Source organism: Lonchura striata, chromosome 17 (assembly GCF_050655825.1).
Source record: "Lonchura striata isolate lonStrDom1 chromosome 17, ASM5065582v1, whole genome shotgun sequence".
NCBI lineage: Eukaryota > Metazoa > Chordata > Aves > Passeriformes > Estrildidae > Lonchura > Lonchura striata.
The window spans coordinates 11,482,875-11,507,786 of NC_140719.1; the positions used below are offsets into that span (position 1 = coordinate 11,482,875).

The following is a 24,912-nucleotide window of genomic DNA, read 5'->3' on the forward strand; positions in this document are numbered from 1 at the left end:
ATTCCCTTTTTTGGGGGGAAGTCAGTGGGACACATCCATGATGCAGCGACACCAAGGCAGATTTGGCCAATAATTTCAAAAATATCCTTTTCCACAGGGCTGCTTGCCAGTCTGGCCAGGCTCCCTTTGGAGCTTCTGGTTCCTATTACTGCCCAAATCATCCTCCCACTTTTGCTCTAACGCTCCTGCTTTTCCCCCTGATACTTTAGCCATGTTTGTCTGTTCTTAAATAAGACATTTTTTCCCTCCTCTAATTAAAGTATCAGCTCTAAGCATCCAAGTAGTAAAGTCTTATGTAACTGTCTGCTGAATGAACTGGATTTTGGCATCGTGGTTGAGCAGCGTGGTGGCTCTTTAGGAAACTCGAGAGCAATTTCTGCTCTGACCTTCTGGCTGTGGCTGTGTCGGGCTTCAGGGAGCAGCTGCTGCATTAACCAGCCCTGGTGCCTAATGAGCTTCCTCTGCACCTGGTTTTTGGTATAAAAAAGCCTCCCTTTGGCTCTTTTCTGGGTTTATCAGATGCATTTCTAATCTCTCGCTGTGTCTGTTGGGGGTGGAACATGGAGGTGAGGCAAGAGGTATAAAAAAGGGGGTGATGTGAGTCTAGCTGGGGTGGGGTGGGAGAAGCAGAGAAGTTTTGAGACCAATAAGCAGCTTTTGGGACTGGCCAGGGTGACTCTGCATCCCTGAGCAGGACCAGCTGGAAATGAGGTTTTTTATTACTGACTTGGGGGACACAAAACTCTTTTCTCTTTGTTTTCCCTGCACCCTTGCCTGGGGCTGTCAGTGCTGTCCTACTTGGTGATTTCTCTTTTGGGGAGGTGGATTTGGGGCTGGGGATGAAGCACAGGGGGTTCACACCTCGTGGAGCAGCCCAGGAGAAGCGGCTGCTCCCTGGACATGGAGCCTTTCCCCTGGCTCATCTCAGGGGATGTGCCATGTCAGGAAGGTGACCCTGCCACGTGTTTTGCTTTTCATTTCTTTGTGTTCCTGGCTTTGATTGCAGCCTCGGGCCGGTGTCTCCACGAGCACCACCCATGCCTGACTCTCCGTGCTCCTCTCCCTGCAGGGTGACATCCAGCAGCTCCTGATCGTGGCGGACCCGCGGGCAGCCCTGGAGTACTGTGAGCACTACAGCCCCGACTGCGACACCGCCATCCCCGACTCCCCCCAGTCCCAGGACCCCAACCAGGATGAATACGTGAGTCTCTCGGGATGCTTTGGGGTGCAATCACCAAAATTTGGTTTTTTTTCACCCTTGCAAACCTGTGGCTCCTTCCTCCCACTCAGCTTCCCCACGACTTGTCTCCAATGTCCAAGACAGATTGTTTTTAGGATTTGCAGGTTCTGGGTTTGCCTCTTGGGAGTTTCCCTTCTTTCTGAGCTCCTTCCATTTCCAGAGACAGAAAGGAACATCCTCTTGGAGCTCAGAAACACAGGAGAGACAACGTGAGCCAAGTGTGGATTACTGACCTTCCCTGGCAGCTCCAGTCCTGTCCAGACCAGCACCTCTTTCTAAATTTCCAGTTATGCTGCTGGACTTGTAAAAGGATTAAACAGTTCTTTCTCAATATTCTGTGAAACAACAGGTGTTAAAGGAGGGAGAACCTCCCTGCTTTTTTCCCCTGGATTTGCTTTGAATCTCATTTTGGCAGAAATGCTCCTAAGTTACCCTAGGAGCTGCTGTGCCAAATAGTTTTTGTGTAAAGGGTTCACCCTAGGCCTTTTCTGTAAAAATAGGGAACACAATAAAAAGGGCTGGTGCAGGATTCATTTGTATATTTGCTGCCCAATGAGAAATGTCTGGGTGTGGCTGAATTTAATGAGCATCCCCTGAATTTTGCCCTTTTTGAAGAGGCCTCAGCTCGCTGCAGTTGCTGTCTGGCATCCTGAGCCACTCTCTTGGGCTGATTTGCTTTCAGACCTGCAGGGTCAGGGAATCCCCATAAACCAGTAATGCCATCAGCCCTCCCAGTTTATCTTTGGGATTAAATTAATCCAGCACCTAAGCAGGGCTTTGGGATGCTCACGGTGAGGGAAGCGCCACGACCGCTCCGCCAGCGCTTCTGGAGAAACAATAAATAAGACAAATAAAACAGCACTTTGGTGGAAATCCATGGCAGCAGGGAAATAAAACTCCTCTTTTGGAGCCAGCAGTCCAACAAGAGCTGGCTTGTCCCGAGGCTGTGTTGCTCCATGTAGGAACAACTCCTCCACGCGCCGGCGGCCGCTGCCAGGGAGAGCTGGGCTGGCGAGGAGCGGGGCCGTGCCCGCTGGAACCAGCTTTTGTTTGGGTTTCTTGCTGAAGGATGACTGAATCCTTGTGGGAAACGCTGCAAGGATCTGCTTTGCCAAGGCCTGGGGCGGGTGGGAAGTCACAGGGATGCTCTTAGTGCAGGAACAGCTCCAGGGCTTCGTGCCCTTCTCTTAAGGGGTTAGATCTGGGAGGTTTCAGCGATCCGAGGTTAAAAAAAATACCACAGAGTCACTGGTTTGGGTTGGAGGGGTCTTAAAGCTTATCAAATTCCATCCCCTTGCCAGGGCAGGTGTCCTGGTTTGAAAAGTAAAACCCATGAGAGGCTTTAAGTCAGAAATACAATTTATTAGGAAAAGGGAACAAAGAACCAAATATATACAACAGCACAAAAGAGGAATCACTGACAGAGTCAGAGATACAGCCTGACACTCGCTGGCTGGGGCGGTGGTGGCAGATATGGTTCTGTCCCAGCAGTGCTCCTGAAGCCTGATGGAGTTTCCCTCTGGAGGTCCAGTGCAGAGAAGGTCTCAGCTGTTCCTCTTGGAAGAGGGGATCTCCTTGCTGTCTGCACAGCCCCGCTGATATTCTTGATGGCATCGTTTGGCTCCTCCCTCTGGGCGGAGCATCTCACAATAGAGCTCTGTGATCTTATCAGCCATGTGGCTAAAAGAACAGCTCCTCCTGGAGGGACTCATCTCCGACTCACGAGATAAGGGGAAAAAAAAGGAATTGCAGCTGAGGTGGTAATGGAATACACCCCAATATTATAACCTAGGACAGCAGGGTCGCATTCCATGATCCCAGGTTGCTCCACATCCAACCTGGCTTGGGATGCTTCCAGCGATGGAGCAGCCACAGCTACTCTGGGTGACCCATTCCAAGGGCTCCCCACCTTCCCGGGGAGGAATTTCTCCCAAATATCCCACCGGGCAGCAACTGACAGAACAAGAGGACACAGTCTCAAGCTATGTCAGGGAAGGTATAGATTGGATATTAGGAAAAAATTTTCACTGAAAGAATAATAAAATACTGGAATTGTCTTCCTAGGGAGGTGGTGGAATCACCATCTCTGGATATGTTTAAAAAAGACTGGACATGGCACTTGGTGCTATAGCCTGGTTGTGGTGTCAGGGCATGGGTTGGACTTGATCTCAGAGGTCTCTTCCAACCTCGTTATCCTGTGATTCTGTGTGAAACTTGCAGTGTGCGGCTGTGATGTCCCAAGGAGCTGGCAGGGACACGCTGGGTGCTCCCACCCCATTTCCTGCTTCTCCTCCTCTCCTTGCAGTACACGGACGGGGAGGGAGAAGGTGACACTTACTACTACGAGTACCCCTACTACGAGGATGTGGATGAAGCTGTCAAACCAGAAAGCCCCACCACCAAACCCAGCCCTCCTCAAGTGGCTGCTGGAGAGAAACCCGAAACCAAGCAGGTACGGAGGCGGGTCCTGGCAGGGCTGTGGGTGCTGAACCTCTGTAAAAGGGGAGGAGGATGATGCACAAGGATTTTGTTCCTCTGACCGTGGTGTTTTATTTCCCACGTGGGACAGGATTATCCAGCTCCCACAGCACCCCCTGAGAGGGGGAACCCCGAGAAGCAGCCCAAGGAGGATGGAGCAGTGGATGATCCCCTGGTTGATGAGTACAACTACGAGACCATCAACGAGGAGTATTTTACCCCAATGCCCTATGAGGATCTCAACTACAATGAGGAAATCGATCCCCAGGGTGGCCTCACGGAAAATGCAGTGGAAGCTGAACTCCCCACGAGCACTGTCGTCACCTACAATGAGACTGATGTAATTTTAATTCATTAATTTTATTTTTTTTTAATTAATTCTGCTCTTTCATAGCCCTGGAAGCAAAGGAGACGGGAGCAGCCAATGGTAAATCCACAAGTGGTTCAGGCAGCTGCAGGGAGAGGAAGTTTCTTGTAAAATATTTTCACTCCAGATTTTTCATGGGTGGGGAACTCAGATATTTAGAATTTGGTTAAGGATTATTCCCCTGGAAAAAGCTGCTCATATTGACATCTGCATTTCCTCGGGTGAAGTGGTTGTCTGACAAAAAGAGAAATGAGGGTTGCTGTTAAAACCTCAGTAAAAGCCTTTTATCCCAAGTTATTAATATAAATCCTTAAAATGTTGATTTGCCGGAGAACATAAATATTTTTCATTTTGCCATTTCCACTGAAAAGCATTTTTATGTTTTTCAGTTTGGGTTTTTTTTTTAAAAAAGTAATTTCAACACTGGGACAAAGGCTTGATTCCAAAACTGCTGCATCCACCTGGTGTGGATCCCTTTATTCTGTGCATGGATCTGCTCAGAGCTGGGGTCAGCCCAGACCCCGCAGCTTTTTCTGCTGGAATATTGAATTTTACCTCCCCACGCTTCAATATCCCCCAGCTGAAACGCTGCACTCGAGACTCTCCTGTGCTTAAGACTTGCCCAGTTCTTGCTTTTTATGTTGATGCTGAAATAGGTGAATATTGGTGGGACTGAGATGAATTTTGGGGGAGCTGGGCGCTGTGGAGCTCACGGAGCGAGGAAATAATGGCATTAAATGGGCAAATCCTTCATTATCCAGGAGCAGCAGTAAGGGAATCAATGGTGGGATAAATGGAATTGTTCTCTGAGCAGCCTGCTCTAGTGGAAATGTCCCTGCCCATGGCAAGGGTTTGGAACTGAAGGAGCTTTAAAGTCCTTCCAACCCACCATTCCATGTTTCTGGAGTGCTTCCAAACCCCATCCTAATTCCCAGGAAGAGCTGAGGGGTGGTTTCTCCAGTGGAGAATTACTTGTCGTGGGGGCTGTGACAATTCAGGGCTGGCAAAAGAGACAGCAAAAGTTGGCCAGGATCCCTGGAGGTGGAAATTTGATGGAAAAGGTATCGGGGGAAGTGTCCAAGCAAAGATCTGAGCAGCTGGAGCGAGGCAGGTGCAGATCCAGCCACCCTAAGGGCAGGGGGGATCCAGTCCAGCCAAAATGTGGTGGAGGACGTTGGAGAGCCCAAAATGATGCACAGGGAGAAAAGGAAAAGGCTCCAGGAATCGAGGGAACCCATGGATGGGAAAGTTTTCCATTTCCTGACCAAGAGCCAGAAATCTTTGGCCAAGCTTGGACTTTCTAAGAGGGAGAAAATAAAGATTGGCTAGAGAGGCCGTAAATAAAAAAGTGGAAGAAGGAGGAGGAGGCTTCAAGGGCCACTTTAGTTGTTAAGGAAAGGCAATAGAGGAGGAATGTTCAGGCAGGGAACTGCCCACTTACTCCAAATATCATCTTTCCATGCAAATAGACCTGAGGACCTCCATTAAAATATCAAACCAGACATTTCTGATATTCATTTCATGCAATTTGCTGTTATCCTCAAACCCTTAGAGGCAGATGAGATTTTTTTTTTTTAGATTAGGGTTTTAAGGTTTCAAATTGCAAAACTAGGTGAAATATTTCAGCCAGGATAAAAGCAGGGGTGTGATAGTAACAAATCCATTTGAACCAGCCCAAAGGAAAAATAATCCTGACTTTTCCAAATTTTCCAATTAAAGAATTGCCAAATTATAATTTCTGCCAAGGCCAGTTGGTGTTTGCAGACGTAAGAGAAGGTGGACTGGTGAGTACCTTAATTCTAGGCTTAGTCTTAGTTTAAAACCTCCTGAATTTAGACCCAGATGTTCATATTTATGAGTTCTGAGCAGTTTTGGCATAGAAAGAAGCCTGGAGGTTGTGATGACACTGAAGTGACTTTGAATTCATGGTAGTGAGGAGCTATTTCTCTAGGAAGCACTGGAAATAATTCAATTTCTGGACTATTTTGGTCATTACCTGGATAGGAAAGAAACCAAATAAATCTCAGCAGCACATGTTGTTCTCTGCAGGGCTGCTCAGAGCGAGGGGTGCCAAAGGCCTGTGCCTGCCAGGCTGCTGGGAGCACAGGGATATGGAGAGCAGCAAGGAAATTCTGAGCCTTGTCTGGATGTCCTCTGTGACATCTGAAAGGTTTCAGAGAGGATTCAGGGGTTGAGGCATCAGATTTGTAACAACTCCTGCTCCTCGGAGGCGCAGATTGGATCCCAGACTAAACAAACAGGAGGCTTTCACAGAAGTGAACTTGGGGTTTTTCCACATTTCCTGCTGTAATTGGACACTCACAGTGACACATCGTGGGTTTGGTGAGCAGCTGAAATCTGGGAACGGATGTGGGACTCCTTGGGCTTGATAATCCAGGGTCTCCAACAGCAGGGCTGGGAGAGATGAGGAGGATTTGGAGTCTCAAACTTCCATGACCTCTTTCTTCAGGCATTTGGAGTTTGCAGGATCCTCCTGCCACGAGCTTTGTGCTGCGTTTTGTTTTCCTCAGTCCAACTTTTCTACTCTCAGTGTTTTACTGGAGATCAGTGAAGAAATCCCAGGGTGTATATTTGACATGAAGCTTCTCCCATCTGTCTTTCTCTTGTTGGTCACTGGAGACTTAATAATTCCAGAATTTAATTTTTCCTCAGGTTCTCCCCTTGTCACTATTATTAGAAATTTGCAAAAATCACCCCCCGTTAATCTAACGACACTTTAATATTCCAGCTAGGAGAGAATTCCAGCCTGACCCATTGCTGCTCTTTCCTCTGCAGGCTGCTCAAGGAGGGGATGAGCTGGATAAAGATTTCACTGAGGAAACCATAAAGGAATACGATGGGAATTATTATGACAATTATTACGACCGGACAGCCTCTCCCGACATCGGCCCCGGCATGCCGGCCAACCAGGACACCATCTACGAAGGGGTGAGAGGCTTCCTGCTCCATCCAGGAATGTTCTGCTTCCAAATCTTGCTTCTTCCATAATTTAGAGCAGAATTAGTGCAAAAAAACAAGGATTCACTCACCTGCAAGTTGTACTTAAACAAGGAGGAGCCGTGGATCTTTCCTGCAGGAGGCTCAGCAGGATCTCCAGTTCCTGCTGGGATTGGTGGTGGTGATGGTGATGATGATGATGATGATGATGGTGATGGCCATGACCTCTCTGACTGTCTGGCTTCTTTGTGTTTCCCTGTGTCCCACAGATCGGTGGCCCCCGGGGTGAGAAGGGGCAGAAGGGGGAACCTGCCATCATTGAGCCGGTAAGGAGCACCTGAGTTTGGGATTTTGTTGGGTTTTTCCCCCGTGGAAAAAGGTGGAAAAAAGGTGCAGGGAATTTGTTCTCAGTTGGACAGCTGGGAGGAAAACTTCCCATGAAAGAATTCCCTGGTTCATTTAATCTAAAACAGTGGAATTATATAATTTTTTTTAAGCTTCAAGGAGCAACCTAAATCATGAAGGAAGTGCAAGAATTCCCATGAAATCTCTTGTTTAGCAAAATAAAACCTGGGACTGAAGCCTTAGGCAGGGAGCAGGTCCCATCCCTCAGGAGTTTGGGAGCATCCAGGTCATATCCTGCCCTGAACTCCCAGCTTGGGGCTGGCTTTACTTGGGCCACCAATGGGAATAATGTTATCCCAGTGGGAATAAAAGAGATATAAAATAAATCCCTGCACAAAGCTTGGTGGGGTTTGCTCCTGCACCAGCTCCACAGTCCCACCAGCTTTTCCTTTGTGTCCTCCCCGGGGTGGAACCTCTCCCTTTGCATGTCTGGCCTGGTTTTGAGGTTGAATTTCCTTCTACAGAACAATTCCAAGCCGTGTGTGCCCTCTGCATTCTGCAAAAGCTGTGGGTGCCCAACCCAGCACCCCGAGGTGGGGAAGGAGCCTCATGGTGGGGCTGGCTCAGGGATTCCTGTGAGCAGACCAAGAGTCCCTTGGTTAATTCCCTTTTTAATTCCCATTTTTTCACCTCTCTGTGTGCCAGGGTGCCCAGGTAACCCCACTCCTGCTCCTCCCAGGCTGGAATTGGGGATCAGCTCCTCGCACCCACCTGCCCCAGCCCAGTCCCCCGGGCTGAGCTCCTGCTCGCTGCACACCCGCAGCTCAATTAACCTCATTTTCCTTGGCAGAGGGCCAGCCCAGCACCCAGCGCTGCAGCAGCACTTCCCATCCTTCTGAGGCCATTCTTCCCTTCTTCCCCTTGGAATTTTCCCTCCTTTTCCTCTTTCACCTGAAATTTCTGCAGATGCTGGGCAGGGGAGCCAGCCAGAAGCCGGGGGTGCAGTAGCGCGGCTTCAAAACTCCCAATTCAGTCCCTTATAAAAACATTTCTGACCTTTCCTTCCTCCTCTTCCTTTCTGGGTCTCTCACTCTGCAAACAAAAGGAGGAGCCAGCGATTTCCTTATCAGAGGGGTGGGAAGGGAAGGGGGGCAGCCAGACCCCAGGAAGATGATGGCAGAAACCCAGCCTGAGAAGCTACAAAGCGAACCAAATAGTTAAGTTTAATCATCCAGAAAGAATTTGGCCGCCTTTGCTGTTTCAAAACACTGGAGCATGGATGGCTTTTGCCAGAAAGTAAACAAGACCAAATGCTGCCTTGTCCCTCTCCGTGCAGCTCCTCTTGAGCAGGGAAATTCGGATTTGCTGCGCTCCTTAGCTCTTTTTTTTTCCCCAGTTTTTGATGGGAGCTGCAGGAGAAGGGAAATAAAACCCAAGCACAAAGTTGGATTCTGCTGGATTTTTACTCCTTCCCTTTCAAACCCAGCTGTCCTTCAATCCTTGCTCTGTGCTGACACTTGCTGGAGGCAGCAGAGCAGGGCAGGGGCACGAGGGATGGAGAGGAGGGATGCAAGGATCCCAAATATCCCAGCCGTGGGGTCATCAGGCTGCTGGCACCTCCTCAGAGCCCTCTGTCCTTTTGGGGGGACCCTGGTGCTCCCCTTTAGGGAGGCTTTGCTCAGCACCTCTGAATTGCAGCAGGATTTCAGACTGGTTTTGGGATGTTGGCTTCACTTGTGGGTGGTGTCTGAAGTGGAAGCCTTGCCCTGTTTTCCCCTGGGACGATCCCAAATCCACAGTTGGCTTGTTCCCCTCAATGGGATCACCCTGTCCCGAAAACCCTGCCACGTTTCCATCGCTCCCATTGGTGAACATCTGTGGAAACGCAGGAGGTTTCCTGCCAAGGAGAATCTCCAGATGTCCCCAAGGCCCCAGCTCGACATAAACAGCAGATAAATATGGGAAGATGCCAAGGATGTTTGCATCCCAAATGGACCAATTATCCCTGACCCTTCCCCCTGGGGAGGAGTGTCCTGGGGAGCAGAGCCCCGGTGCTGTGTGTGCTCACAGCAGCACCCCAAAATCCTCCTGTGTGGCCTGGAGTTCTCTGCACTCGGATTAATTTCTGGTTTGGAACCTGTCACACCAGACTGCGTCATCACTGCTCCCAAAAGGATGGGTTTTGGGGTGTCCGTATGTTGGGAGCTCAACAAGGATGGATTTTGGGGTGTCCATATGCTGGGATCTCAAGAAGATCCATCCAAAATCCGTCATTTTGGAGTGTCTGTATGCTGGGATGGGTTTTGGGGTGTCCATTTGCTGGGATCGCCACAAGGATGGGTTTTGGGGTGTCTGTTTTCTGGGATCTCAAGAAGATCCATCCAAAATCCATAATTTTGGAGTGTCTGTAGGGTGGGATGGATTTTGGGGTGTCCATTTGCTGGGATCTCAAGAAGATGGATTTTGGGTTGTCTATTTGCTGGGATCTCAAAAAGATCCATCCAAAATCCATCACTTTGGAGTATCTGTATGTTGGGATGGGTTTTGGGGTGTCCATGTGCTGGGAGCTCAACAAGGATGGATTTGAGGTGTCCATATGCTGGGATATCAACAAGGGTGGATTTTGGGGTGTCCGTACACTGGGATCTCAAGAAGGTTGGATTTTGAGTTGTCCATGTGTTGGGATCTCAAGAAGATCCATCCAAAATCCATTATTTTGGAGTGTCTGTATGCTGGGATGGATTTTGGGTTGTCCTTTTGCTGGGATCTCCACAAGGATGGATTTTGGGGTGTCCATACACTGGGATCTCAACAAGGATGGATTTTGAGTTGTCCTTTTGCTGGGATCTCGAGAAGATCCATCCAAAATCCATTATTTTGGAGTGTCTGTATGCTGGGATGGATTTTGGGTTGTCCATACACTGGGATCTCAACATGGATGGGTTTTGAGTTGTCCTTTTGCTGGGATCTCAAGAAGATCCATCCAAAATCCATCAGTTTGGAGTGTCTGTATGCTGGGATGGATTTTGGGGTGTCCATGTGCTGGGATCTCTGGGGTTTCCCTGCAGGCTGGAGGACAGCCGTGTGGAATTCACCCCTAATTCCCACCCAGTGGAACATTTCCATGGCTGAAGCTGCAATGGGCACGGGGAATTCGTGACCTGAATTCCTCCCTGGTGAGGTGCAGCAGCGAATTTCCCCTCTCACATCCAGCTGCAGTGGGACCAGATCTTCTCTGAGATTAGAAATGCCATGGCAATGAGTGTGGGCACCAGGAAATCGAGCTGGCCACGCATTTTTTGGTGCAGAAACCCTGATGGAAGGTCATGGCAGGCTGGTTTAGGTTATTTTTTGCTGCTCTGGGCTTAGGGACTGTGGTTTTTGGGGCAGGAATGACTGGATTTTCCTGCAGACATTTCAGATTAGTTCAGCTCGCTTGGAGTGGGGTCAGCTGAGGCTTTTGGCACCAGAGCCTGAGAAAAGTTTAGGATGACCCCAAAGCAGCTCCTGCCTGGCTTCTCCCACAGATTTTGCTCATCCACAGATTTTTATAGGAGTTCATCCCTTAGGAAAAATGTCCCTGTTTGCCACAGGTGAGCTGGGAATTGCTGACTCAACCTGAGCTGCTTTGTCTCTGATCCAGAGAAAAAAGGGACAGAGCTCTTCCCAAAGCATTGCCCTGATGCCTTCTGGAGAGCATTTTCCACGTGCATTGGGAGGTTTCTTTCCTGCCTCTTACAAAAAAAAAAAAATCCCCAAACCTTAATTTTCCTGAGTGCATGATAGATCTGATCTAAAGTGATGACAAAATATTTAGATTGAAGAGGCTGGAGTAACAATATCCCAGAATTTTTTCCCACACTGTGATTTCCTACGTTCACAGAGGAAATCACAGCGTGCAGTCTGCTGGAAAATATAGCTTAAAAACCACCTTGCAACTTGATTGCTAACTTCTTGTTAAGCTCTTTAGGGCTAGGAACAGCTTTTTCCTCAAGCTCCAGCACCACCAAGGCTGGACAAAATCCAGGATTTGTTTTTTCCCCTGGCTCTGAGCAAAGGGAGAAGGCTGTGCTGGGGAAGGTGATGCTGTGCTGGGAGTAAGAACTGTCCTGTGAGGTTTAAATACAAATTATTTGGCTTTTCCATGATCCTCTGCACCTCTGGGAGGAGTCACCCAGAGGGAGTGGAAACCCCCCAGCTCTGGGATGTCTCCATGCAGTCACAAGAGCTGAAATATTTAAGAACAGATCTAACACTGGGCATTTCCCTGTGGACAAAATGACTTTGAGGATGTGTCTAATCATTTTTTTTTCCTTCCTCTTGCTCAGGGAATGCTGGTGGAAGGCCCCCCTGGTCCTGAAGGCCCAGCAGTAAGTGGCATTTTCCCCCTGCTCCAGGGGTGGGATGCTGTCCCCGGGCTCTGTTGCTCCCATCTGCCACACACGTGCACAGAGAGAGCTTTGGGGTGGATTTTGTGGTGCAAAAATAAACAGAGAGCTCGAAATCTTTTCCTGCTGCTTGCAGAAAGCTGCTACAAATAATAACACATTTTCGTGGCTTAGTTTTTTCCCCCTTTTTCTCTTCCAGGGCCTTCCAGGACCTCCAGGACCGACTGGACCCGTGGGCTTAATGGGTGACCCAGGGGAGAGGGTGAGTGGCTGTGGTTTTCTCCTCTTTGCTGGAGTTTTGGGTGGGCAGAGTGGGGCTGTGGGGTATCCCTGGAGCCTTAAAATCCTGTTAAAATCCTGTTAAAATCCCATTCATCCTCTGAGAGCAACTCCCAAAGGAGCTCACGGTGGGATACAGGATAGGGATCTGCATCCAGGGAAAGAAGGGTTGGAAAACAGCTTCATTACTCCAGTGCATGAAGATATTTTCCAAGTTAAAACCAACGTTAAGGCTGAAAAACTCCTCTCTGCGCCCTTTGGCTGCTCCTCCCAGTGTGGCACTGGGAAAACAGGAGGGGCAAACACACAAAGAGGCATCAGCAGAGGGACAAGGAGCTCAGTGGGACTCTGCACCCTCATTCCAGCTGCTGCTGGGACTCCTGGCAGAGGGTTTGGTCCGGGATGGTCCTGGGGTCGTGCCAGGCTCTTTCCCTGTGGCATTTCTGTGTCCCAGGCTGCTCCCAGAGGGAAAGGAGCCCTGGTGCAGCATTTCACCTTTTCCCTGGGTGGGTTATGGCTCTGCCCCAGCCAGCAGCAGGCTGCTCCTGCAGGGAGTTGCCCAACTTGGGGCTCACAAACTCACATGTCCCCATCCCAGGTGCTGCATTTATTTTGGGTCAGGCTCTTTGTTGCCTCCTCGCTCCCTGGGGCTTGGCTGGAGCCCTGCACTCTCCCTTTTCCCCTGGAGCAGAGCTGGGGAGGCCCTGCCCTGCTTTGCACTGCTGCTGCTGCATTTACTGATGGAGCAGTGAGAACATTTCTGGTGGCTGGGACGTGATTGAGGACGAGGGGCCCTGCCTGTGCTCCATCCATCTCTGCTCCAGCTGGGAAAGTCAATCCAGGCTCAGCCCTGGGGGCCTCTGGGCCTGGCTTAACCCTTGTGCCACTGCACAGGGAGCTCTGCAGCCTGGGTTCACAGGGGGTGGGTGGGCTGGGTGTGGTTTGCATCTCTCAGTGGTCCAGGGAGAGCCCTAAAAATCCTTATTTGGCTTCTGAATATTTCCAGGATGCTGTTTTCCCTGTGGCCTCATCCTTTTCTTGGTTTGCATCTCTCAGTGGTCCAAGGCAAGCCTGAGAAACTTTATTTTGCTTCTGAGTATTTCTAGGGTGCTGTTTTTCCCAGTGGCCTCATCCCTCTCTTGGTTTGCATCTCTCAGTGATTCAAGGAGAGCCCTAAAAACCCTTATTTGGCTTCTGAATATTTCTAGGGTGCTGTTTTCCCTGTGGCTTCATCTTTTTCTTGGTTTGCATCTCTCAGTAGTCCAAGGCAAGCCTAAAAACCTTTATTTGGCTTCTGAATATTTCCAGGGTGCTGTTTCCCCTGTGGCCTCATCCCTTCCTTGGTTTGCATCTCCCAGTGGTACAAGGCAATCCCTAAAATCCTTTGTTTGGCTTCTGAATATTTCCAGGGTGCTGTTTTCTCTGTGACCTCATCCCTTCCTTGGTTTGCATCTCCCAGTGGTCCAGGGCGAGCACTAAAAACTTTTATTTGGATTCAGAATATTTCCAAGGTGCTGTTTTCCCTGTGGCCTCATCCCTTCCTCGCTCGTCTCCCTCCTGTGATGCTCAGCTCTCCCTTCTCCTCCTGCACTCCTGGCAGGCTGGATGCTGGCTCTGGGGACACGAGGCTCTCTTTCTGTCACTTGTCCAGGCAGATGCAGATATTTGCTGGCCAAGCTCCTCTGGAACAGCCCTGCAAAGCCAAGCAGCAGCAGCAGCAGCAGCCACTCTGTCCCCAGTGCTGCTGCTCCACGCCCTGCAGTGAAAGGAATAATTTGCATTATTCTAGCACAGGCTGCTCCTGCCAGTGTCCAGAACAGAGTGTGACCCAGCGCAGGGTGCAGAGAGAAGTGATCAACTGGCAGGAGCTGCAACTGGGTTAAAACCCTCCCTTTCAATTAGAGCAGCTCCTCTTTCAATTTGTTTATTATTAACCCTGCGAGTGTAGCTCATGAATTTACATGACCCTTCCCCGTGTACAGTGAGGAACATTCCCTCTGCCTGCATCTGATAAAGAGATTTTTTATCTGCTCTCAGGCAGGTGCAATGAATTAACAGCCCAACAACAGTCAGCTCTGTTAATATTGGCCAACACTCATTTAGCTGTGCTTTATTCACTGTAAAAAAAAGAAACAGCTTTATTTATTTAAAGCTTCTTCCTTGATCAGTGATTTCAGGAGGCACAGAGGAGTTGGTGTCAGCAGCAGAGCTGAGGAGCAGCCTGGCTGTGGGAGGTTCCCGAGGGCTCAGGATGCTTTGGGATGACTTAGGCAGCTTTCCTGGAGCAGTGGGAAGAAGGAAATCTGGCACTGAGGAGAGCAGAGAGCTGTTCCACGGGGGCTCCAGACTGAGGGGAAGGAAGTGGGAAAATGTGTTGTTTTGAAGGGGATGAGCTGCAGCACTAAAGCAAACTGCAGCTCCCTCACCCACCCCGCTGCTTGTTCGGAAATTCGGGTGTCTGGGTGCCCTGGGGGGGCAGCACACCTTGGGGGGGAAGGCTCATCCCAAAATATCTTCACCTTCCAAAACCATCCAGGCATTGAATCCCAAAGGAATCACTCCCCTGAGCACAGTTTTGCCCCTCAGAAGTTCAACAGGATCCCTAAAAATCCTGATTTGGCTTCTGAGTATTTCCAGGCTGGTGTTTTTCCCCAAGTGCTCCCTTCACTAGGAGACCCCCCAAAACTGCAAGAAACATCTCCTGTTATGTAATTTTCTAACCAGGACTGCAAAATAACCAGGCAGAGAGAGAGAGAGAGACACTTGGTGAATGTTAAGGCTCAGCACCGTGGGCTGCTGGTCCCACACAAACACCCCCAGGTTTCAGTTTAACCATTCCATGGAAATGTTAGCCCAGGTTTTGCTCCCAGCCTGGCATTTCAGAGCACTGCAAAAAATGCAAGCTGAAATCCCCATGCCTGGCTGCTGTATATCAGCAAATCCCCATTTCCATCAGGAGAGCCACACAGATTTACACCCAGGCCCTGGCAGGCTGCATTTCTTCCAGGCATTCATGAATTTAAATTTCCAAAGTGCTTTATGGGTTTGGTTTTCCTCCATTTCTTTGCTCACCCCCCACTCTCTGCTGGTCCATTCCAGCAGGAAAAGACCTCCCACACCCAGCCTGAAACAAAAAGAGGCATTTATGGATAAAAGCACTGCATCAACACTTGTCAGGAGAGATAAACAAGCTCAGCCCTGCTCCATCATAAGCAGGGCTGGAGTTATAGGAGGAGAGGGAGAGAAAAGAAAGTTTATCATATAAAACAAGCCTGGTCTAAATTATTTGTGCCATTTCTGCTCCAACAGATGGATCTGGGACGGGAATCTCAGTGGGGTCGAGGACTCTTGTTTGGGCCAGGCTGAGCAAACTGTGGATGTGCATCCTGCCTGGAAAAATGGATGTGCTGGGGTGTTCTGCAGCCCCTCTGGGCACTGCTGGGATTTTTTTTCCTGGTGTTTTCCTGCTGATCCAGCCCTGGGAGCGGTGTTGTTAATCCAGGCTGGTGGTGGTGCCTTGTCCTTGTGGGTTGGGGACAGGGCCAGCCCAGCTGGGGACACCACAGCCCTGGCCAGGCTGGGGCAGCTCCTCACCCCTCCAGGGCTGGGCCCTGATTTCTGCTGGAAACTTCAGCCTGAATGGGTTTTTTGGGTTTTTTTTTTTAATGGGAGGGAATGAAGGAACTGTGAAGTTGGACACGGAAGAAGAGGGAGCAGAGAGATCTTGCTGGAAGAGTGTGGGGCAAGGATAATGCACCAAATCTCTTGGTTTGATAGTCTGCTGGGTTGTTTTATTAAAATATTGTGACTTTTAGGCACTTTATTACCTATTTGGCTTCCCCACTTTTACCCACCTCCTTTGTGGGGTGACCTCGGGCCTTCCTGGCTTTTTTGTGCCTGAGATTTGTGGCAGGATTTTGTATTTACATTTTTTTCTGGGGTCTGAACAGGTTGAGGAGAGCGAGAACTACAAAAATGTTCATTGCTTCCCCTTCCAAGAGAGCCAGTTCTGTATAAATTGATTTATTGTTGGTGTTTCCTAACAAAAGGAGTAGCCAAGTCCTCAATCCCGAGCTGTTGGCCACAAAATGAGCTCTGGGGCTTTTTCTTGGCCTTGCTGGGATGTGGTCAAATCCCTTTTGCCTTAAACTGCTGTGAAAATTGCAATTAGCCACACACATTGATATCACCCTCATTTGCATTTGGGATCAGTGGAATGAGGAGGAAATCTGGATTAACCTCAACTTTTTGCCAGGGAAAATTGGCCATGTTTGATTTTTTTATGGTTTCATCAATAGATCTTTTACTCATTGCTTCAGTGCCAGTTAAAGATCCTACACTGGTGTTTCTCTGCGGAGATTTATCAGATCAGATTTATCAGATTATCAGATTAATCAGATTTGGGCTGGTTTACAGCCTCTGACAGGATCACTCCATTGGAGGTGGAATGAGCCTCAAAGGACTAAAATAATAAAAATACAAATAATAAAAAAAAAAAAAACAGAAGAGAGAAAAATGAAATGACCCAGCTGATTGAACGAGTGCAGGAATGAATTTATCTCCCTCCATTTCTCTCTCACTGACCCTGAGTTAGGAAGTTTCATCTATTTTTGGGGGTTTTTAATAGGTTTTAACAGATCCAACTCTAAACATTGATTCTGTCAACTTGGAGCATGGCAAGGATTTGGATTGCTCCAAAAGTGCACGAGGCAGACCCTGGAAATAGCAGGGGCAGGATGGGAGAGGAGGGAATTAAGAAAATTGAAGAAAAATTGGGATTCCCACCAACTCAATCCCTGTCATGACAATATCATGACATAACCACAGCTGTTAATGTCTGGACAGAACCAAAATGATATTTTAGAAATTTATTTTAATTTCTTCTTCTTTCAGGGCCCACCTGGACGCCCAGGTCTCCCAGGAGCAGATGGATTGCCAGGACCACCAGGGACAATGCTTATGCTGCCTGTGAGTAGAAACAGAACTAAAAAAGGATTAAAGTGAGTCAGATTTCTCGGTTTTGCTGTTGTTTAATGCCCCTTCTTGCAGAAATCTCCCATCTCCTTTACCCCAAGGGTGTGTTTTCCATGAGATAAAAGATGGATCTGGATGGTTCCTGTTGTAAATCGTTTTTTTGCAAAGCACTGGAGCTCCTTCACTAGTCAAAAGCACAGACAGGTAAAAACTTCCAGAAGTGATGGATAATGATAAAAATCATGGAATATCCCAAGGTGGAAGGGACCAAGAAGGATTATTGAGTCCAGCTCCTGGCTCTGCACAGGACATCCCAGAAATCCCACCCTGTGCCTGAGAGCGTTGTCCTGAATTCTGAATAAGCTGCGGTGTTTCTGCCTGCACAGAGAGAGATAAAACCATGAAGAAGCAACTCAGGACACCTCCAGGAGCCAAATTTCCAGGCAGAACTCTCTGTCCTATACTCAGGAACCTCTAACAGCTCTTCAAAGTGCCAATTTTTTCATCACCTGAACTAATCCACCTCTTTTAATGACCGGTGGTTCTTTTGTGTTGTTCTCCTCCTCCTCCACAAAACCAAAAAGTCCCAAATCAGCCTTGTTGGTCCTGGGACAATAAAAAATGTCTTTTTTTTTTTTTATGTGAGGCAACCAGCTGCTGGAAATAAGCACTTGGGTGAAGGAGGGAAGGAGTTTTTGGGGCAAAATCTCACACATTGTCCAGGCTCCAAAGGGTGAGCCCGGGGAGGTTCCTGGCAGGAGCCTGGGCCAGGAGCTCCACGTGGAGCTTTGGTGGCCACCACACCACGGTCACTGGCCACCCCAGGAGCCAGCCATGGGCCTGGGAATTGAATTTCTTCATGTTTCCCTGCCAGGCTGGTGTGGTCACACACCTAAAGGTGAGACAGAGGTGACAGAGGTGTCCAAGGAGCTTCTGCAAGCAGGAGTGTCCTCCTTGCAAAGCCTCCCAGCTGAGGCAGGAGCAGGCCAAGGAAAGGGTGTGGGGGTGGAAGGAAATCTTAAACTCCTTCTGCTTCAAAGCTGGGGGAATAAAACATTAATATTTGGGCTTGAAGAGCAGCATTTGGACAAAAAGTGCCACGCTCCAGCAGCTCTGCTTTGTCCGGAGCTCCACAAATAATCTGAGGGAACCTCAGCTGCCCAGAGCCTCCTGGGCACCAGGGAATGCCAGGCTGGGAGAGCAGGGAATGGCAGCAATGGGAGAGCAGGGAATGGCAGCAATGGGAGAGCAGGGAATGGCAGCAATGGGAGAGCAGGGAATGGCAGCCCTGATGGTGCTGGATGTGGTGTGTGAGGTCCCCAGCCCACAATCCCCCTCATTGTTGGTACACCGGGCTGGCAGTGCATGGGAAGCGCTCGTTCAGTGGCCCTGAGCTGCTGACCCGTGGGCACTGGGGTTACTGGGGTTGGTTACTGGGGTTACTGGGAGGGCTGGCACGGGCTGGGGGCACTCGTGCAGGACGGAGCTGCCCGGGCTCAGGCCGGGGAGGGTGCAGGGACAGAACCCTGACCTGCTTTGTCCACTTTGCTCCCACCAGTTCCGCTTCAGCGGGGGAGGCGACGCTGGCTCCAAAGGACCCATGGTGTCAGCCCAGGAGGCACAAGCCCAGGCCATCCTGCAGCAGGCCAGGGTGAGTGCTGGCACCTGGCAGTGCCCGCCAGGGCTCTCAGCAGGTGCCTGAAAAAGCAGAATAAACCCCTCCCCTATCTGCATCCTCATCCCCATGCTGCTGGTGCAACCTCTCCCCTGCCACGGGATTGCACCTGCATGGTTGGGGTTTTTAGTTGCAACCAGCAAGGCTCCAGCTGATGGAAAGCTGGTTTTGATTTCCTGCAGACCTCTGGAAAACTCACTGGCTTTGGTATATTTGTATTTTGAGGGTCTCTATAAGCAGCTGGCGGCTGTGCTCAAAGCATTTTCTTATTTCTGTATGGTTTTTTCCCCCAGTAAATCCTAATAATGAAACCTATGTCACAGCCAGAAGCTGTTCCCAGCTCCCCGAATCTCACCAGGCAGATTTGTAATTGAATGTATTTATTTGGGAATACACGGTGATCATCCCTGGAACATTTCTTCCCTCGGATGACTTTATTGATTGATGTCCAAATCACCCCTGGCTCTCTGGTGAAACAAGATTGGCACATTCCCAGCACAGCTCCTGCTCCCTGCCTGGGTGGGCACCTCCGTGGGAAAGGCTTTGCACTTGTCTGTCCAAACTAAAACTTCATTTTTAGCCAGTGGAGCTCTGAAATTGCTCTGCCCTGGGTGCTCGCGGGAGCTTTTTTATCGTGCTGACGTTAAAAACCAGAGATGCAGAAGGAGCTGGGGGAACCCCACAATTCCCAAACTGCTCTGTTCGCCCCCAAGGCACCAAATTCTGCCACAAACACACCCTCGCCACGAAGAAGAAAATTTTTTAGGGTGGTAATTCCCAAAGGGACGCAGCTTTGGGGCTGTTTTATCTGGGGGCAGCTCCAGAGCCCACATCTGGCTGCAGCTGGGATGTGTGGCTGGAGCTGCTTTGTCACTCTGAGCTGTTTGCAGATTTTAACACGGATTTTGGGGGGCTAAAATAAGCTAAAAGCTCAATTTATTTCACCTTCAGGTGGGATAAAATGCATTGGGATCTCCCCCCACAGGTGGCACCTGCCCCGTTGGGTTTTTAACGAGGTGTTTGCTTAGCTGGGAATTTTCTGCTTTCCATCCTTTTCCAAATGATTTGGATTTTTTAGATTCAGGCAGAATCCTGATCCTCCCAGCCACTGCATTTTCCTGTCCATTAACCTTGTGCTGCCAATAATATCCTGGATTATGTTCCTGGTGTTACCTTGTCAGTCTTAATTTCCAGCCTGCCCATCGTTTTTCCATCAGCTTTTTATTTTCCTGGGAAATAGAGGGTTTGACCTGATAAACGTTTCATGAGAAGCATCTGCTTTCTCCAACTCTCTGCTTTTGTTCTTTTTTATTTTTTTTCCTTCTGCCTGCTGAAAATTGTGATTTACCAAAAAATAAACAACCTCCCTCCTATCATTCAAAGATCCTTTTCATTTAAATTTCCAGGTTTGGGGAAAAAAAAAAATTAAAACCCAAATAAATCCTGGTTAACTTTTGGACTATGGATGAAAAGTTGAATATTTCTAGAAAGGACAAAAATCAATTTTTTTTTTTGGTGAACTTCAACATTTTGGCTGAAAACCATGGTGCAGAACGGGAAATAAATGTTATTTTTGTGAGGGACTACAGGGTATGACAGGATTGGAAAAGAGAGTCCTGCAGCAAGCATAACCTTTTCCTTTTCTGGGTTTGTTTTTCTCGTTATCACTGCCGTTAATTGCATTATTAGGTTGATTTATCCCCTTAAAATTTGGCTTTCATTAGGCACTGAATGTTGCTGCAGCCAGCAGTGGCTCACAGCATCTCCCTTTGAATGGGGTGTTGTAAAAAGACGCCACAGAACCCAGCATTTGTGCAATATTTCTGCCATTCCAAGCGCAGCCACTGGGTAGATTTTAATTACTGGAGTACACAGATAATTACAACTCTTTGGAAGTGTTGGATTGTCACGAGGGAACAAATTGTCTGAGGGATGTTTTAAAGCATGGCCCAGCTCCATTTCCCACCGTGGAAATTATTGGGTTGATGCACGGTTAACACGACTCCTTAATTACGGAGCTAAAAAGCCCCCTGTGTTCAGCTTGAATTGGAGCTCAGTTTGGAGGGATGTTCACCAAAAAAAAAGAAAAAAAGGGAAAAATTCCTCTAAAATGGAACCACCAGGACAATAAAGAAAAAAATTCTCTTGAAGTGAAGTGGGGCCATAAATATTTATGTCCTCTCAGCAGATTCATGGACAGTGCAGGGGTTTTTAGAGAATAACAGAATGGTTTGGTGGGGAGGGAGCTTAAAGCCCATCTCATTCCAAGCACTTCCATGGGCAGGGACACCTTCCATGACCCCAGATGGCTCCAAGTGTCCCAGCCTGGCCTTGGACACTTCCAGGGATGGGGCAGCCATGGCAAATCTGGGCAAGAAGAAGTTGTTTGCCTGTTGTGGGTGGGACAGCATCTGGAATTCCCTGGGGGTGCATCTGGAATTCCCTGGGAGTATGGATGTTGCTCCGAGGGTTTGTGGGTGTGGGGAGAAGGGTGGCTGGTGGGTCAGTGGTGGCTTTGTCACAAGGTGAGCCGTGTTTGTCCTTCTGTTGCAGCTGGCACTGAGGGGACCAGCGGGACCCATGGGCCTGACGGGGCGGCCGGGCCCGATGGTGAGTGGTGGAAATGGGGGATGGAATTGGGGATGGAAATGGTAGGATGGAATTGGGGCATGGAATTTGGGGGATGGAATTGGTGGCATGGAATTTGGGGGATGGAATTGGTGGCATGGAACTGGGGGATGGAAATGGGGGGATGGAATTGGAGAGATGGAACTAAGGGGATCGAATTGGAGGATGGAAATTGTGGGATGGAAATGGGGGATGGAAATGCTAGGGCGGAATTGGGGGATGGAATTGGTGGGATGGAATTGATGGGATGGAAATGGTAGGACGGAAGTGGGGGATGGAATTGGAGGATGGAATTGGGGGGATAGAATTGGGGAGATGGAACTAAGGGGATGGAATTGGGGGATGGAATTAGGGGATGGAATTGGGGGGATGGAATCGGGGGATGGAAATGCTGGGATGGAACTGGTGAGATGGAAATGGTGGGCTGGAACTGGGTAGATAGAATTGGGGAGATGGAACTGGGGAGATGGAACTGGGGGATGGATCTGGGGAGTGATGGAATGGTGTAAATGGAGCTGGGGAGTGCTGGGACTGGGGGGGATGGCGCTGGGAAAAGATGGAGATGGTGAGGATGGAACTGGGAGTGATAGAATTGGTGAGGATGGAGCCAGCCCAGCTGCTCCAGCTTCTTGTGGGCTCTGGATCCATGAATGGCTTTTTCTTAATGTGGAATCTTCTTCTCTGGCTTTCTTGAGGAAAAATATAATAAATCCTCTTCTCTGTCCAAAGGGACCCCCAGGCAGCGGAGGACTGAAGGGAGAAGCTGGAGAAATGGGACCTCAGGTGGGTGTGGAACTAGAGAAGGGAAGGGTGGAGCAGCCAGTCCTGCCTGAGAGGCTGTTGGGAAGCAGGGATTCAGTCACCCTGTGCCAGCTGGGAGCAGGAAGCTGTGGGAACACGTGTTTGGCATGGAAATGTCCCTCCAAGTGTCTGAATGCAGGCTCTGGACATGGTTTTAAGCCAGCAGTGTAAAACTCTGCAGCTCCCTTCCTGAAAAAAGCACTCATGGAGGAGTCCTGGGCATAACAGAAAATTTGAAGAGTGGAGAATTCACTGAAGCTCAGGATGTTGTTCTCCCAAGCCTTAAATCCTGCATTAAGGGAAAGTTCCCATTTTCTGATGGCAAGGGAAGTGATTTATGGGATGCATCTCCACCACGTGCTCGCAAAAGCTTCCCCATGGACAAACACCTACAATTCCTGCCTGGAGATGCTCAGCCCTGACCCTTCCCTGGGTGTTTGGAACCACGAGCTCTGCTCCAGGGATTCATTTGGAAGCCCTGAGAGCCCCGGCAGTGCCTGATGTGGGCACTGACCACTGGGTCTGCCCCTGGTCCCTTGGGGTGACATTTCTTCCTCTCTCCTTGATTCCTTGCAGGGTCCACGAGGCATCCAAGGTCCTCCCGGTCCTGCAGGAAAGCCAGGCCGCAGGGTGAGTGTCCTGGCAGCTGTGCTGAGCAGCAGGAGCTGCAATTCCAGCTGGGAGCTGCTCCTGCTGCCAAACAATTCCTCTGCACCGAGGCCGTTGCACAAGAGCCAGCTGGAGGCCAGGCTGGGCTGGGCCAGGCCCTCGGACACAAAGCAGGATGGGAGTTAGAATTTGGGAGGACACAAATCAGGATGGGAGTTAAATCTGGGAGGGCACAAAGATGGGAGTTAAAATCTGGGAGGGCACAAAGATGGGAGTTGAAATTTGGGAGGACAGACAGAAGGATGGGAGTTAAAATCTAGGGGGACACAAAGATGGGAGTTAGAATTTGGGAGGACACAAACCAGGATGGGAGTTAAAATTTGGGAGGCTGCAAATCAGGATGGGAGTTAAATCTGGGAGGGCACAAAGATGTGAGTTAAAATCTGGGAGGACACCAGGATAGGAGTTGAAATTTGGGAGGACAGAAGGATGGGAGTTAAAATCTGGGAGGACACAAAGATGGGAGTTAAAATTTGGGAGGACAGAAGGATGGGAGCTGAAATTTGGGAGGACAGAAACAAGGATGGGAGTTAAAATCTGGGACACAAATGAGAATGGGAGTAGAAATCTGGGAGGATACACATGAGGAGGAGAGTTAAAATTTGGGAGGATGAAAATGAGGGTGGGAGTTGAAAACTGAGAGGAGACAAACAAGGAGAGGAGTTAAAATTTAAGAGGACAAAAAGATGGGAGTTAAAAACTGGGAGGACAGAAATGAGGAGGAGAGTTAAAATCTGGGAGGACAGAAACCAGGATGGGAGTTAAAATCTGGGAGGACAGAAACCAGGATGGGAGTTAAAATCTGACCAGTGTGGGGGGAATTCAAGGCTGCACATCCCACTCTTTTATCCTGGGCTGTTTGGGCTCCCTGGTGCTGGGGTTGTAGCTGCACAAATGCTTTGAACTGGCTTGGAGTCCCCACTCCTGGCAGCATGTGAGGAGAATCCGGTCCCAAGAATGGATCAGGTGTAAATCCTGCTCTGTTTCCATCCCTAATTCTGATTTTTATTTCACATCCCCCTCTGGCTCACCGTGACTCAACTTGCCAGAGGAAGGAACGAGCAAGTCTTGTGTGTGACCCACTTCTGCCTTCCTGGAGACAGAAACTCTCATTCCAATTTGCAGCCATCATCATTAGCATCTCTCAAAATGTGCTGGGAGATCATTTTTTTTTCACATAAAAACCAACAGCCGTGGCCCATGGAGTGAAGTGGCTTCGCTGCCATTCATCTCCCACCTCTCATTAGCCCCAGGATGTGGCTTCAAACACAGAGCAGGGATTTTTCCCTTGCCAGGAGAAGCTGTCTGACTTAAATAAACCCTCAGCCTGGCTTAACTAATCCCTGAACCAGCCCTGGCCCTGAGTTACCCTTTGGATTTGACTTTGGTGCTCTCTGTTGCAGGGACGAGCTGGCAGTGACGGTGCCCGGGGAATGCCAGGCCAGACAGGACCAAAGGTAGAGCCACGTTTTTATGGATTTTGGGGGATCTGCACCTTCTCTTTAGCAGGAATGAGCTGAGGGACCCATGGAGAAGGAGCCCAGCGTGCTTGGAGGAGGTGCTGAGGTGGTCCAGAGGCTCCTGTGAAGGCATGGATGTTAAGAGAGGGAAGTTAAACACACTCCTGGAAGGCAGAACAGCAATTTTCCCTTTTCTTTCCCTGTTTTTTTTTTAAATGCCACTTTTTTAAACTGCTGGATGAAATCTGCTGCAGTTGTAGAACAAATACTTTTGAATCCCAATTACAAAAAACAAACATGAATGAGTGGCTGGAAAGCCTCTAGAGTAGAACCACCAAAAAAACCACCTCTTAACCAGGTGAGGAAGTGGAGGCATGGTGAGGAATTTTAATTCCCCATATTATTTTTTTATTGGAGACAAAAATCCCTTCATTCAGCTGGAATTATCAAGCAGGAAAAAAGCTGCTGTGCTGAAATGGAACGCAGTTTGCCCGGGGAATGGTGCCTTGGAATGTTTTAAGCACTTTATTGTGGAGATACTTAAGGCTGCAAGAGATGGGAGAGTTGGAGACAGAGATGGGAGAGCACAAATTATTTACCCAGCAAAGGGTTGTGATGAGGCTGTGCCCTCAGGGAGGGGCTGCCAGGCA

The 24,912-nt window shown here is 49.1% G+C and overlaps 1 protein-coding gene across 4 annotated transcripts in view; it reads left to right on the top strand.

Moving 5' to 3' along the window:
- Positions 1 to 24,912, top strand: part of COL5A1 (collagen type V alpha 1 chain) — a 133,421-nt gene that overhangs the window by 59,145 nt on the left and 49,364 nt on the right. For all 4 annotated transcript variants that reach the window (XM_021543582.4, XM_021543583.4, XM_085594208.1 and 1 more), the window contains exons 5-17: positions 1,070 to 1,201; positions 3,546 to 3,692; positions 3,810 to 4,058; positions 6,882 to 7,034; positions 7,313 to 7,369; positions 11,717 to 11,758; positions 11,976 to 12,038; positions 16,949 to 17,023; positions 18,588 to 18,680; positions 21,258 to 21,314; positions 22,062 to 22,115; positions 22,710 to 22,763; positions 24,206 to 24,259. In XM_021543582.4, the coding sequence (XP_021399257.1) occupies positions 1,070 to 1,201; positions 3,546 to 3,692; positions 3,810 to 4,058; positions 6,882 to 7,034; positions 7,313 to 7,369; positions 11,717 to 11,758; positions 11,976 to 12,038; positions 16,949 to 17,023; positions 18,588 to 18,680; positions 21,258 to 21,314; positions 22,062 to 22,115; positions 22,710 to 22,763; positions 24,206 to 24,259 (1,230 nt within the window). The remainder of the gene's footprint in view (positions 1 to 1,069; positions 1,202 to 3,545; positions 3,693 to 3,809; positions 4,059 to 6,881; positions 7,035 to 7,312; positions 7,370 to 11,716; positions 11,759 to 11,975; positions 12,039 to 16,948; positions 17,024 to 18,587; positions 18,681 to 21,257; positions 21,315 to 22,061; positions 22,116 to 22,709; positions 22,764 to 24,205; positions 24,260 to 24,912) is intronic.